The sequence below is a fragment of the Macrotis lagotis genome, chromosome 7 (genome assembly GCF_037893015.1).
Source record: "Macrotis lagotis isolate mMagLag1 chromosome 7, bilby.v1.9.chrom.fasta, whole genome shotgun sequence".
In the NCBI taxonomy this organism is placed as follows: Eukaryota; Metazoa; Chordata; class Mammalia; order Peramelemorphia; family Peramelidae; genus Macrotis; species Macrotis lagotis.
The window spans coordinates 136,405,417-136,421,782 of record NC_133664.1 but is presented as its reverse complement, the minus strand read 5'-3'; the positions used below and the strand labels follow the sequence as shown (position 1 = coordinate 136,421,782).

General features: G+C 36.5%; 1 protein-coding gene and 1 long non-coding RNA gene across 2 annotated transcripts in view; both read left to right on the top strand.

Annotated features, from left to right (window-relative positions):
• Window positions 1–1,630, top strand: part of LOC141494158 (uncharacterized) — a 70,866-nt gene extending 69,236 nt beyond the window's left edge. Inside the window, exons 14-15 of the mRNA XM_074195284.1 lie at window positions 551–596; window positions 1,490–1,630. Coding sequence (XP_074051385.1) covers window positions 551–582 — 32 coding nt within the window. The 3' untranslated portion in view covers window positions 583–596; window positions 1,490–1,630. The remainder of the gene's footprint in view (window positions 1–550; window positions 597–1,489) is intronic.
• A 2,534-nt stretch (window positions 1,631–4,164) lies between these two features.
• Window positions 4,165–13,957, top strand: LOC141493012 (uncharacterized). The gene is made up of 3 exons (XR_012470100.1): window positions 4,165–4,261; window positions 6,215–6,293; window positions 6,734–13,957. It is a non-coding gene; the product is annotated as an uncharacterized LOC141493012 (long non-coding RNA).
• The last annotated feature ends 2,409 nt before the right edge of the window (window positions 13,958–16,366 follow it).

Genomic DNA, 16,366 nt, shown 5'->3' with positions numbered 1-16,366 from the left:
GAAAGGACTAATGGCTTTATAGGTAGAAGAAGGAAAGAAAGGAAATGATGAGTTCAGGTTTGTTCCTATTGAATTTGGAGATCCAGGAGGGCATACATCCTGAAGGGTCCAAGAGCCAGTCCTAAAATAATGGTGTCCAAAACTAAGCACAATATTCACGTGTGGTCTGACCTAGGCAAAGATCAGCCAGACTAACATTCCTTTCATTTGAACTTTATATCTCTTTTAATGAAAAGTCAAATTGCTCTAGCTCTTATGGCTGCTATATTGATGCATATTAAGCAAAGAATCAAACAAAATCCAACAAATTCTGACATTTATCTATCTATACTTCTTCTATCTTGGCTTTATATCCAAGATTCTCATTGTGTCCATAAAGATGAGGAAATCTGTCAAATATTTTTCAGAAATTTTAGCAAACTATAAAAACAATAATTTCCTAGTTAACCCTGTCAAAATGTGAAGATTTATTGAGCTCTATAGATTATTTGAAGTTCCTTATTCCTCCTTTACATCATTTTTCTGAATATTATTTTAATGTTTTTTTCAGATGCAACAAGAGTTGGAAAAAAATGTAACTAAGGACATTGATGACGGTATGTCCAAAATTGTTCTTAAATAAACTGTTATAATTTTATGTTATAATTGATTTTTAACATGCTGGAATAACTGCCACAAATATTAATCATTATTATTTCACTGAAGATATATGTTGATTTTAAAGCAATTAATCCAGTTATTCACAAAATACTTCTTTGTATCCTGCAGTAGAAGTTGTATATTAACTGCAATTATAATTATATTTATGATGCTCTCTTTGCTTATGCTTATGATGAGCTATATTTCCTATTTAATTTTTTATTTGGGGTCACAATGAAGTCAGCCATGCCCATTATTTTATTTGCCTATATGAAGGAAATGTGAGCCAGATTTTGATTTAGCTACACCTTCTTTCTATTTTTTCCATTAAATTTTATAACAGTCAGCATGAATATTGCTTTGTTAATCCAATACTGTTGGGCACTGGACAAAGTAAATTAAGATTTCTCATAGTTACACTGATATTTTTAGATGGGTTGTGCGTAGTGAGATTCTTTCTTATTTGAGCTTCAAAATACCCTTGTATAATATGTGATTTCTGGGAAAATGTGACTTCAAATCATCCCTATTATATACATTGCCCATAAGAGCATGGGCAATTTGCTTAACATCAACGTATTTGGGGAACTTTAAGACTAAGTTGTTGCAATGACTATTTTTATGATTCTCACTCCCAGAATTCTGTAATATAATGAATCATGAATTCTAAGAGAAAAAATATTATGCACACAAAAACATACATATAAATATGTGTTATATACATAATATATGTATATACATATATAGTTATATAGATATAGACAGATAAAGATAGCTATAAAATGTAAATTGACTTTTTCTTCTTCCTTTTCCACTGATCTAATGCTGAATTTGAATCTAAATCTTGTAGGGCTTCTCCATTAAGATCTAATGATGAGTCCTCAAACTTGCCAAATATGAAGGAGGATTCAGTTTCCAGAGCACCTCAAGAATACTTAAGGTTTTAATGAAAAAGTACTACCTGATTTAAAGAAATAAATAATGTACAATCCTGAAATTAGCTGTGTTTACAAAATATTTAATGATTTTTTCATAGGAGAGTAGGGGATAAATAATTGGGGATAGTAACCAACTCTCTGTCTCCATTGCATCAAAAGTAGTGAGTGTCAGAATTTGAATTTGAAGTTAAATTCTCTGACTCTTAGGTGCCCCACACTTTTTTTATTATAAATATCAATATTTCCACATAAAAACAAAATGATGATTGTTATTTAAATTGAAACTTTACTGCATACAGCTTTTTAAATATATATATATATATATATTTGTTTTTAAGGTATTATTAATGTTTTATTTATACCTTAAATTTTCATATTAAAAGGTTCCTTGTAATAAAATTAAAACAAAATTAACAATAGTGACTTCACTAAAAATGCATGCAAAATTTTCACATCTGTTGCTCTCTTCTTAATTAACAAAAATCTATTATCCCTTCTTCTGTATTAAGTGATTAGTTTTCATACATTAGTTATGAGAAACTGAAGAAAGGAGTCTATTAGTACAGATAGATAGTGAAGATGAAGAATATTATAAAATGGATTGATGTATAACAGGGAGGTGGGGGGAAGCCATAAAGAAAGGAATCTGCTTATACTGATAAGAAGTGGATAAACTTACATAAGAAGAAATAAACTTAAAACAGGAAAGCAAGAAACCATAAAATTAGAATGTTGAGTAAATTAATGAATAAACTGACACCAGTCTAGCTGTCTGATTCACATATCTGTGTTATACATCTTGAGGACCTGGTCACCAAATTATGGGGAAGAAGAACCCACATGGGGAGAGAGAATTCGGCAATTTTGGTAGACCTTTGACTCTGAAATACCCAGCCAGCTGAGGATATGAAGGATTTATGTTTTTAGACAGGGGTTAAAAAATTATGATTTTGTGCCCCAGGTGTGCCCATTGTTTGGGGATCACCTATTCTTAAGAACATTATATAAAGGATCCTCTTTGCTTAACTACTGGCAATTGTGAGTTCTTGGTAAGGTGCTTATTTCTTACAAATGGGTGCTCATTCAGGATTCAGACATCATGAGTCAGAGAGGACCACCATCAAAAACAGGAAGTCAAAACCCATTGATTTTGGTGAACTTGTATATTGCCATTGGATGTCCCTGCTTGGAGACTGTTCAAAGATCCTTGGACCACATTGTGTAATCTGGCCATGAGTGAAACAAAAGACTAAGGGAAGGAAAAATAATAATTTTTGTGCACAAAATCCAAGATAAGAACAGAGGACTAACTAGCATTATTTGAATGGTTACGAATCCAAGATAGGCATGGAGGACTAATAAGTTGTGAAGATGGTTAAAAATCCTTCAGGGATTGGGGACTTCATTGTGTTAGCATCTGAGGGCACAAGAACCTGAGGAATCTTTTACAAAAAACAGGATGAGGAAGATGAATTAGGCATTGAGAAAATCAGGGGAAGGTAAGAGAAGCCCTCAGGAGAATGTCAGGAATTTGGGATAGTGCTAGCTATCCCAAGAAAAAAGAAAATTCAGAAGATAGAAGGATGCAGTGAAAAATCCCTGGAGGCATATATAAAACAGGTGCCTGTTAAAATTTTGTTTTCTGATTGGCCAAGTTTGGATTCCTAGTTTTCTAGGTTCCTGGGACTGGAGAATGCCCTGTCCTCCTTTTATTTTCATTCCCTAAGGTAAAATTAGTTTTAAATTATGTGAGCATACAGACATAAGAGAGTGACTCTGCCCATCCCAAGGACAGAGAAGAGAAGTAAGTTCCTTTCTTTGATCTGCATTCTCTCTGAGTGTTGTGGGGCTTAGGCATGGAGGAATCCCCCCCACCCCCACCCTTGACACTCCCCCTTACCTCTCATGCTCTGATCTAAAGCTGGGCTACAGAGTCTGTGTCAGTTCCTCTTTCCTATTCTTAAGTGAAGGATGCTGGGATTTTTGAGTGGCTGTTTTTCAAAGTTAAAATACTTTGGAATTTGGAAAATGTGCTATGAAAAGTGGAAACCTTGCTGTAAATCAATGTCTGTACTTCACCATAAAAATTGATATAGTAATTTGAAAATGTTTTGTTGCTGGGTTGTGAATAGTTTAAGAAGTTAAAATCATATTTTTAGTGAATGTTTTTATCTTTTAAGGGGAATGTTTTAATTAGGACAAATTAATAGAAAAACACGTGATAAGTTAAATCATGTATTATCAATATGGTTTATACAGCTATAAAAGTAAGGTTTTAATAAGTCATTGGATCTGGTCAAGAACTATATGTTTTGGAGTGGCTAGGTGGTGCAGTGGATAGAGTACCAGCCCTGGAGTCAGGAGTGCCTGAGTTCAAATCTGACCTCAGACACTTAATAATCTCCTAGCTGTGTGGCCTTGGGCAATCCACTTAACCCCATTGCCTTGCAAAAACCTAAAAAATAAACAAAACAAAAAATAAAAATAAAAAATAAGATAAGCTGTCCTGGCCTTCTGTCTTATTTAGGCCATGGCCTAACCTTCCATCTGCTTCAGACTGCATTCTCTTCTGGTTGTGCAGGCACTGGAAACACACCTGGGACCATCCATACCAGAATCTGAGACCCTTTGACCCCTCCCCCCCCAAAAGGCAAACTCCTATGAGGGACTTGGGCCACTCCCAGGTCAGCACATCTTCTGGGAAGGGTGGGGTGAGGTGGTGGTGGGGGATTTAAGGAGATTTCAGGAGGGACTTGGCCAATCTCTTACTTTTCAGACATCTGCTGATCCTAGCAACTGGCCTGCAAATTTAATTAACAGTTCATGTGGCCTTTCCTTAATCTCTTTTTAACTTTCCTATTACTTTTGAGTGGGATAAAGTCTGAGATTTCTTCAATAGAATATTGTAGATTGGAGAATAGTTAACTATATGCCCCTCCTCCCTTGACAAAGCAACCTCTGGGATATTGGTGAAGAGTCAACAGACCCCACTTTATCTGTTGAAATCTGAATGACCATTCAATTCCTGGGGCTGAAGAGATAATCTGGTTTCACTTTGAAGTTTATGCTCTTTCCCCTAGATTAGTTTGCAAATCTAGATTGTAAAACCACATTCCTCATTAACAAGGGTGGGTTAGTGGGGGGTTGGGAATCCAATGAGGATAAATGTGATTATGTGATTCTTGGGTGTTTTGCTTTTGCCTCAATCTCTGTAATTGATTGTGGCCGGTTCCTTGAGAACTGAATACAGCTTTCTCTTCATACCTTGAGAGATCTCCTAAATTTAAGTGGCATTTGTCCCACACAGTTTGGGGGGCTTGTTTGGGATTACATGCCCATTGGGGACCTTGGCCTCTCAGGGCTTGGCAAAAACGCCACTGCCAAATTCTGGCAATTTGTCATTTTCTGGGAAGCCTCAGTTTCCCCTCTGTGCAATTGACCCAAAGCAGAGAGACTCTGTAGGAAGAGAACAGCAAATCTGCTGCAAGAACCTGACTGTCAGTGAGGACAAAAAATAGTCATTAAACTTCTGTGCACAGAGACCCAAAGGATGGTAAGCCTAGACCTTGGAATCTGAGAGCACTAGATTCCTGGAGGGTCCATTTGGGTAACTGAGGGTTGGGGGTGACCCCTTCTAATTTGGGTGTAACAGACCTGGATCTAAGGGCACTTGATCCTGAGAGGTCTCTCTCAATATTTAAAATGGGAAGAGCCCTGTCCTAAGCCTCCACCCCCCCCACCCCCCATAAATCAGGTAAATAAGACTAAAATATAAAGTAAAAGTAAGAAGAAAATGATTAAGTATTGTTGTCTTGTCTGGGAAAATAAAGATATAGGAGGAGGAATGAATTTGGTATGCCTTTGGGAGGGAGAGATTGCCACAAGAGAGACTGAAATCTCCCCTCTTTGCATTCCTGAGACATCAGGAATTTGTCATTGGCCTGTGTTTTGAAACAGTCAGTTTGGAAAATTTTGTTGCATTTTGTGTGATCTGTTTGTGCCTTGTCTGTCTTTATGTGTTTAGAATGTCTATTTACTTGTGTGATTTGTTAAACAGGGTAAAGAGGAGTTTGCAGGTTAACCTAAAGAGTTCCTTGGGTAGCCTCATTTTGTTGTGGATTTTTAAGGCAGTTTTCTGCCTGTGTTACAATAGATAATATGATCCCTCCTTCCTCACTCCTAGGTTGTCTCTTGAGCACTTAGAAGAGGGATTTTTATTTTGATTAAAAAGGAATGGATTATGGAGGCCAAACTACTCACCCTGTTATTCTACCATTATGAGAAAGGGCCCCCCCTTCCCTGTTTATATTCCCTTCTAATCCCGGTTTTCCATGATTCTTTGGTGCTAGAATCATGGAAAACCGGGATTAGGACTAAGAGAGAGAGAGAGAGTTACTTTAGGAAGACTCAGTAAAATAAATGTAGAAAGGGACCTTATTTTGAAGTTAACGAAACAGGAAAGAGACAATGGATATTATCACAGAAAGAAATGCTATTTTAATTTGAATAAAAAAAGAAGAGGTCCTTAGAAAATAAATTTCAGAAAGACTAAAGAGTCAGGTTAATCCTAAAGTATATAATGTGGTTACCAAGATATGCCAGTATAGGGGAAACTAAATAGTTAACCTTTTTTCCAGAATTATATGGTAACAGAGCTTCAGGAGTTTATCAATTAAGATTCTGGTAATGCTGGTTGTTACAGAAAATTATGGACATGTAAGTATTTAAGAATAGAAGATCACCCCACCCCCAGAAAAAGATTGTCCCTCTATAAAAGTTATTAAACTTACTCTATTTGAAGAAGGGGGGTGTATAAGAAATTAAGATTCTTATATGAGTAAGTTCACTCGAGCCTGTATGAGAATGCATCCTTCCCCCGGAACATGTCCTATGTGATTTGACCAAGTTCTTAGAATCCCAGGAACTAGCCATTCCTTGGAAGATAAACAGTACTGAAAAGAACTGGCTATTCTCACAGTATTGACCTTAATTATGTTGTGTCTTGCGGCCCCATATGACATCTTCCTAACATCATAACACTTACTGACTTCCTACGTTCATGATAAGAATTCTGGGATCCTTTCCAACTGAATTTGGCAACAAACCTTTGTGCTCCCCTAATAAATATCCTAAGACTCCAATCATTCATTATGAAGATGAAGATGAAGAAGAAGGAGAAGAAGCAGAAGAAAGGGAATCCTACCCATGGAGAAGACATTCTGCCTTTGACTCTACCACTCGGGACTCGTGGCTGTCGAACCAGAATTATCCAGCCAAACTGATTAAGAGTTGGTGCTCCCCAGAATTGGTGATGTTTTCTTTATCTTTCCCTTCTACTTTTGTTATAGTATTAATAATCCTTTCTCATATACATATATATATTATTTGCTATATAGAATATTATTGTAAGCAATCTATTCCTTGCATTATTAAAATACTTTCATTTTCAACTGTGTGAGATCATCATTTACAGGAAGGAATCCAAACCTCATTAAAATCACAATACATTAAATTGGCCTCATGAACAGGATTTGTTGTGTAAATGCCTCTATTTAAGAAAACAGCAGAGATCCCTGTCCCTGTTGAAGTACAGGAATAGGAAGCCCCTCCCTTTTCTACTTTAGCAAAGGTCTGTGCTCAAAATACTGACTGGTGTGAAGATTGGGGAAGCCAAGTTAGGGTTGGAAACCCTCCCCAACTTCCTGAGTGCTTAAGTAAATTACCATAGAAAAGGGAAAGGAGATGAATGGTATTTGCAGAAGGGGATGGACTCTTTTAACCGAGTATCAGAAGGTATGTCAAGCTTTGGATAAAAAAGTGGGAGATAAAGAAAAAGTTTGGACCTTGAACGTGGAGCCTACTGCTCTGCCCCCCTTCACCCCCCTCCTTGTATCCTGCATTAGATCATTTTAAAGGAGAATAGTAGGTAGGGACCAAACCCCAGTAAGGGAGATCAGACAGAGGAAGTATCAGTCTCTCATAAGATTAATTAATTATTAATTAGAAATTAGAAAAATGGATATACAACTGTTACTAAAGTTTGTTTGCTTCTTTGTTTTGTTTTGAAATTGGGGCGAGACCTCTTTGATGGATGGCAATCCTAGTATATTTAGAAATGGAATGTCTGTTAAAATTACAGGCTTGGGAGGAAAAGAAATTTAGGTAAAACAAGTTAAAACAATGATGAAGGTAGGTCAATTACCCAAAAAAGGAGTACTCAGTGATGATTGTTCCCTTTCTCCCAGAGAACATATTAGTACATTTTAAGCCGGATGACTCTCAATTTACCTGATGAGAAATTATTCTTGCAAAAGTACAAAGACCATTACAATCTGCAAAATTTTAAACTATACAATGGAATTAGGGACATTTAAAAATCTTGCCCAAGAACTTGTAAATAGAACTATGCCTATTTAGGTGCAAAAGTAAGGTTTTAAATAAATCATTGGATTTGGTCATGAACAATATGTGTCAGAATAAAAGAAGAAGAAAGGAGGGGTGAATAAAGTCTGAAATATGCTTAAGTAGCATGTTAAGAGAAAATGCAAGTTGTGTAGTCTGAATACTGGATTTAAGGACTTGTGAAGAGAATAATGAAAGGGGTGCAAAGAAAATGAAGAGGCATAGAGAAGGTTAGGTTCTTTTTAATTTATGGAAGCTAAAGCATGTAGAATGAAGGTATGAGCAAGTTTGACTTTGTATAAATAAGATGTTGGTTTTGGAAGTTTTGAGAACTGATTTAAAATCAATGTAAAGTAGGAAAGAACATAGAGAGCTATGAATCAACTAATAAGTTTTGGAATTTCTTCTGGGATTGGCAACCCAGATTTGTACTAAATTGAGATATGTTTTTAAAAGTGATTGGAGCAATTTAAAAAAATTAATATTAGACTGCTACCTGTGGGAGAGAACTATACTTTTGAACAATTGCTAGCTGCATATTGGACATTAGTAGAAACTAAACAGCTCCCTTTAAATCATGAAGTTCTGTTAAGGCCCCAAATAACTATTATGAGCTAGATAAATGGAGACTCTGATCTCTCATAAGATAGGACATGCACAGAAGTCCAGTATAATTAAATGGAAATGGTACATATAGAACAGAACTAAACCAGGAGAATCTGGCATCTCTCCCCTGCCTGAGAAAGTATCTGAATCTCAGTGCAGTCTCCACTGACCACTCCCCCTCAGAAGGCAGTTTCACCAGTCAAATGGAATCAAGGATATGATACCTTGAGTCCTGAATAAAAGAAAAAACTTGGTTTACTGGATGGCTCTGTTAGATATTTAGGACAAATTAGGTATTGGAAGGCTGTAACAAATAATATTTTAGAAAGAACAGGAAAGCAGTCAGTGGAAAGAAATGATGGCTGTATGTCAAGTATTGAAACAAGAGAAGGGGAGACAATGTCATATTTTTTACAGACACCTGGGTAGTGGCAAATGGCCTAACCACTTAGATGACCATGCGACATGCAAAAAATTGGGATTTTTATGGGAAACAAGTTTGGGCTTATGAAAATGTGGAAAGATAAATGTATTTGGGTCCAATATACTAATGTGTCTGTGTTTCATGTAGATGCCCATGTGAAAGCTAATTTGGTGGAATGTGAGTATAATGCCTGAGCTGATGGACTCTCAAAAGTAGAAGGAAAATCCCTGCAAATGATGCCCCTGGAGAATAGGGATGATTTGATGCTAGGAAAATGGATTCACATCACTGCAGGCCATCTTGGCACTCTTGCATCTTACAGGTGGGCATTGGCTAGAGGAATTAATATTCACTTAGATATTTTTAAACAGATAATTCAGGACTGCCCCCAATGCCAGCTCTTCAGTCAGCGCTCCATACCTCAAACTGTAACTGGAGAATTGGCTAGAGGCACTTTGCCTGCCCAAATTTGGCAGATTGATTATATAGGCCCATTACCTCTAAATCAAGGGTGCCAATATCCTTGTACTTGTGTAGACACTTATTCAGGAATACTAATTGCTTGCCCATATAGATGGGCAACCCAAAAGAATACTTGAAGGACTTTAGATATCATCTCCTTATACTATGGAACCCCTATACAAATCCAGAGTGACAATGGAACTCATTTAAAGGAAAAGGAATTTTATGCTTATTGTGAATATAATAATATTGAATGGATATATCATACCCCTTACTATCCACAGATGGCAGGCCTCATTGAAAAGGATGAATGGCCTGTTAAAAGAAAGATTAAAGAAATTGGGGGATAATAACCTAAACAAATGGAAGGAAAATTTATTTGAAGTTTTGAGACAGTTAAATAATAGACCATTGGCTGATGGAGAAGGTACTCCATTGTCCAGAACGATGATTCTTCACTTACAAATAAGGAGACTGTCAAATATTCCCACAATACAATGGTGGAGATTTCATGATAAGCTAGGGAACCTTGGAGGGCCTCAATTGGGTCTGCAGGCTATGATTTATATGTAATACATGATGTGGAAATAAAACCTGAAGGTCAATTATTATGTAATACTGGTATTGGGGTCAAACTACCTACTGGATATTATGGTCAGCTATTCTCTAGATCCAGCATTAGCCAATAAGGCACAGGTACATGTATGTACTGGGAGGAGTAACAGATAATGATTATAGAGGAGAAATTAAAGTTTGTTTGCATAATTCCCATGTGTCTGAAACTTACTCCTGTAAGACTGGGGAGAGGATATGTCAGATGGTTATATTACCATACCTCATTGGACAATGGACAGAAAAAACCCAATCCCGTGATAAGACTCCTAGAGGGGATCAAGGATTTGGTAGCTCAGATGAAATGTAATGGGTACCTGAGACGATAATCCCAGGAATCAAAGTATGGATAAAAAGGACACCCTACAGACGCTCCTAGGTCAGCTGAATTAATAGCCCAAGGGAATAATAATACAGCTATTATTTTTTATTCAGGAGATGACACTTGGCATCATGTTGCACAAACCCAAATATTTATTTTCAATTAAGTGTTTTATAGGCTTCTGGTTTTATGCTGCAGTACAGACTTGGACTCCAGGAGCCCTGTTGATATTCTCCCAGAACAAGATCCAACTGAAGTGTTGGTCGTCTATTTTTCCTTCACAACAGGGAAATTACACCTGCCCTGCACTCAACTTTTGTAACGTTGATAATTGGACTATCACTAATGCTACATTTTATCAGACTCCTTCGTCCTATATCCTGAAGGGCCTTCTGTGAATTTAAGTTTTACAATCTCTTCGTTAGTTAACATTTCATGTTGTATTACTCCTCTTCCCTTTGCATCCCCGGCCTCAGGGTGTAACAGATTAATTGAAAGTTGTCCATCAACAATGGAACCAGAACTAATTAAGAATTGTACACAGTGGAATATAGATAACTCTAAATGTTACTACTGAAAATAGATACCATTATTTAGTCTGCTCTAATGCTTCCACTATAGTTAACTGAACTACATGGATACAATACATATCATTGTTACTAGAGGCTCCACCTAATCAGCATCCTCCTTCAGTAGTACGAGTTCCTAAATCTTGTGTAAATGTATATTGCTCAACATAAAATTGTACTTTATTATAATGTGTCCTTCCCACCTTTATTGCCCTGTAATAGATTTAAAAGAGCCTGGTATGATACCCTACTTGGTGGAGCTGGAACAGGTTTGGGTATAGTAAATTCTATAGATCTTGAGACCTTGGCCAACAGACTGTGCAGTGCTGGGCAGGATGTATCTCAAGTTTTAACAATTAATGATAATTGGTTGCCCACAATGATCCTGCCACACCAACATACTCTAAAATACCAAGGCCAATTCTTACAAGTTTTTAATGATAGCATTCTAGCTAATATACAGGTGGATACCCAGATAAGTGCCCTGTTTAAATGGACCAAATGTTCTTTGCAAAATATGTACACTTTAATACAAAAAGAGAATGCTCAAAGGCTGTTACAAGAAGGAGATACTCATATTTGGGACAGTGTACTCCCTAGAATGGTTGAATATTGGAAACAAACTAAACACCAAAGGGGACTGTAGTATATTATCAAGTCTGTATATGGAAAATTACGTGTCACTTCCATGTGATTCCTTTTGTCTTGCATGATTATTTTGCTTTGCCACATGTATATAGCAACTATGTAGATAAAGACAATGTAACTCATACTTTACAGGACTGTACTTTCACTAACCAAGGTATTGTGTGTGGGATGATGACCTCGCAGATGGAGCCCTGCCTTCTCTCATACTCCTCTAACCTATGTGACTTAACTGTATATCCTCTTTCTAACTCTTCAGTGTTATATGAAGTATCTTCCCAATACATTTATTTAACCTCTAATAATAGTACTGTTTTAGCCTTTGTCTCACAGAAACCCCCTTTTTCTGGATGTCTTGCTAACATCTCTTTCCCACACTGGCAGGGTGATGATTTTTATTCTGATCAAGTGGATGCAGTACATATCTCCACTGTTGGGGTGATGATTTATTTTTGCTCTTCCCCTGATAAAGATGTTAATAAGAATTTGCTCTGGGTGGTGGCTAGGTGGCTAGGTGGTGCAGTGGATAAAGCACCAGCCTGGACTCAGGAGTACCTGGGTTCAAATGCGGTCTCAGACACTTAATAATTACCAAGCTGTGTGGCCTTTGGCAAGCCACTTAACCCCGTTTGCCTTGCAAAACAAAAAACAAAAAAAAAAAGAATTTGCTCTGGCAGGGTGATGATTTTTACTTTTCTCCTGATACAGATGTTATTAAGAATTTGACTTGGGTACCCAAATTGTTGCCTTTTCCCTATACTTCTTTATACTAAATATTTTGACAGTTTAGCTATTCCTATATTATTGTTAATGATTTTCTTCCTATTATTATGCATTTGTAATTGTTATAATCAGTTTACCCCCATAGTCCCATCCTCATACATTTCTCGTGACCTTAAGGTCAAATGTATAAGAAATTAAGATTCTTATATGAGTAAGTTCACTCGAGCATGTATGAGAATGTGTCCTTCCCCCTGGAACATGTCCTATGTTCTTAGAGTCCCAGGAGCTAGCCATTCCTTGAAACATAAACAGTACTGAAAAGAACTGGCTGTTCTCACAGTACTGACCTTAATTATGTTGTGTCTTGTGGCCCCATATGACATCTTCCTAACATCATAACACTTACTGACTTCCTACGTTCATGATAAGAATTCTGGGATCCTTTCCAATTGAATTTGGCAACAAACCTTTATTCTTCGCTAATAAATATCCTAAGACTCCAATCATTCATCATGAAGATGAAGATGAAGAAGAAGGAGAAGAAGCAGAAGAAAGGGAATCCTACCCATGGAGAAGACATTCTGCCTTTGACTCTCCCACTTAGGACTCATGGCTGTTGACCCAGAACTATCCAGCCAAACTCATTAATTGTTGGTGCCCCCCCGAATTGGTGATGTTTTCTTTATCTTTCCCTTCTACTTTTGTTATAGTATTAATAATCTTTTCTCATATATATATATATTATTTGCTATATAGAATATTATTGTAAGCAATCTATTCCTTGCATTATTAAAATACTTTCATTTTCAACTGTGTGAGAGCGTCATTTACAGGAACAAATCCAAACCTCATTAAAATCGCAATACAGGGGGGAAGTGAATATTCTGATTAGGCTAAGGGATTTTTGGATGACTGCCTTCTCCACGTTTTTAGCAGTTATAATCAAGAAATGATAACTATTAAAAGCTTGGAATGGAAAATGTATTGTGGAATCATATCTGTAGTTTATATAGCTGTATAAGCTATGTGACTCTAGTTCAGAATAGTATGAATTAAAGCCAAAAAGAGCTAATGAAAAGTACTTAAGTATGGAAATTGGTTGAAGCATGTAGACAGGTTTGAGCAGGTTTGAGTTTGTATACCAAAGATGGATTTTGGGGAACTTTGTAAAGTGGTTTACAAATCATTCTAAGAGAAGGAAATGGTTGTGCAGCACCCCCCACGTGGAAATCAGCCCCTCCCTCACTGAGCCAGTGGTAGTTGTGCAAGAGTTAAGGGAAGGGTGGGGGTTTATTAAAGAGAAAAGCTGTGGTTTGGGGAAAGTTTAGAAGAGTTTAGGAGAATAAAGAACCTTTAAGGGGAAGATTGAGAAGTTTTAGGAGTAAAGATTTTTTTTATCCTTACGAGTGTCTGGGAAAGAATACATGCTTTCTCCCTGGGTCCTTGGGTTGGGGGAAGGGTTGGTGGGTTGGACACATGATGGTGTAAATCCCATCCATCATCTTGTTAAGACCAAATCCACCTGAGAGTTCCACCTGCCAGTGGAGGGAGAGGAGATAGACAGGAGAGCTCAAGTCCCTTAAAGGGAAAGAGACCTCTCCACAAGTGGGACATATGATTAGAAAAAACTATATATATATATATATACTATATATATATATATATATATATATATATATACATACATACACACACACACACACACACTAGAGTTTTGGGAAACACACTGAGGGTTTTTTAATGTTGTAACATTCTGACAAAATTTGTACAGAATGGGGGGAATTAAATAGCCTAGATTGTTAAATTAGTTTGGGATTATAAACTATTTTAACACTATGTAACGTTTGCTAGGAGTTAAGTGGTTTGAGACTTTAAACTTTATTGTAACACCTTTGGGTTAAAGAAAAGTGGTACTGGGTTAACTAAGAAGAGAAGTGCCTATGTTACTAGGGATGTTTACTGATTTCTTTTGGAAAAAAGCTCTAATTGGTTTTAATGTTAAGTTTAATAATGCTAACAATTGTATTTTTATTTTGGATAGATCTTTTGGAATGTGAGTGCGGGTTTCTCTGTCTAAGGTATTCTAAAGTTTTTATCAAACTAAGCTGTTGTGAAGTTAGTTGAATTGTAATTAAAATGGGGTTAAATGTGTCATATGTATGAGATTGGATTCTGAGAATTTGGGTAAAGAGACAAAAGTGTAAAGAACATGAGATATTATGAAATGAGATGTTTAAATAAGAATTTTATGATTAGTGTATATTAACAATGTAGGTTTAATTTTAAAGAAGTCAAGAATGTGGACTTCTCTCTTACTGCAGACAGCTGATGGGGGCTCTGAACAAATTGAAATTGTGGGCCCTATTGTAAGGTAACTTATTGATGAATAAGATGTTTTTATCAGTTATGTGATATTCTTTTGTAACCACAAGGAGTTTATATTTGCAATATTTAGATATCTATTGTGAATATGTTATTTAAATACTATATTGTTAAAGCCTGGGTTTAATGTGATTGCTTTGAAGGGCAATAAGGAAAATATGAAAAAGTAGGACCCTTTTTGGGATAGATCTTTGGGTTCATGAATAATGTAATAATGGAGGAACTGCTTTGTACAATCTAGTAATTTGTGTGTTATTCTATTACTCTTATTGCTATCCTGTTATAATGAAATTGATAATGCATGTTGGAAATTTAAAGCTACCTAAGATGTTTTAATGGTTTTAAAGAATTCTGAAAAGTAATTTGTATGTTAAGGGGCACCTAGGTGGTCCAGAGGATAGAACACTAGGCCCAGGAGTCAGCAGACCTGAGTTCAAGTAAGGTTTTGCTCAGTGATTGTCTGGCGGTGTGACCCCATTGCCTTGCCAAAACAAAAATAACCATTTGTATGCTGAGGATGGTTGGTAGGTAAACGAGAGTTTATATATAGAAGTTTCTAACTATATATGTGAATTGGGAATATTTTAGATCTACATGTATATTCCAAAGCTGTGATTGTTTGCTTTGAAGCAAAAGCATGTAATATGAGAAAGTTAAACACAAGATAATTCAAGATTTTCTATGCAATCTCCTGGCCAAAGGAGGCATTATTTATTTATTGTAAGATACAGCAGACTAGAAGGAAGTTTCTCTAGCCAAGGGGAATCTGATATGCCATCTTTATATACAGATAGAGTAGATATGATTTCAAACAAAGGGCTGTCTCTAGTAAGAAGTAGGAGACAGGCCTGTAGGGCCAGTCATACTTAGAAAACCAGATTTTAGGCAAAGACCCAGGAAGAATAATCTAAGCTTTAGGTAAGGGTTTCATTGATTGGGACTCCATTAAGATTATAATTGGAATTTAGTGAATTGTAGTCACTGGAAGTTCTAACTAGGTAAAACAACTATTTTAGATCATTTAGATTAATTGATTTTCTCTTATGTCAGATACCAGGATGGTCAACAAAAGGACATGCTACTGGGTAAATGTTATGTTCTTGGAGCCAAGGAAGCCAGTGGGTAAAGGATGTCAGGTGAAAGGGATGGGCAGCCGAAGGGGTGCCTTCTCAGTATGGCTGAAGTTGGACCCCTTTGACTTGATTTCCCCAAAATGACATTTGGATAATATCTCACCTGGAAGAATAAATCTAGCCTAAGACATTTGACTTACCCATGTACCTCTGCCTGGACACTGACATTCAATACTTCTTATATCTGTAATGGAATTTTTTTTAATGTCCTGGATCTTTATAGTTAGTTACTACGCAAACTAGAAAAAGAAGTTTTAGGTGAATTAGATCTAATAGCCAGAGATGGGTTAGGTATCTGGCTCTGACACCTGCTATCAGTTACATGCTAATATAGGGATTAGGTTTCCTTAGTTTTTGTGTTAGAAGGGATATTAAGGTAAGAAGAATGGGAAATTCTTAGAATAATTACAGTTTCAAGTTCTAGTTTAAGGAAATGAGTGTGTCAGATAAGTATATCAGGAAAAGGAAAAATGGGAACATTTGTGGAAAAAATCATTTTGGTTAAGGAT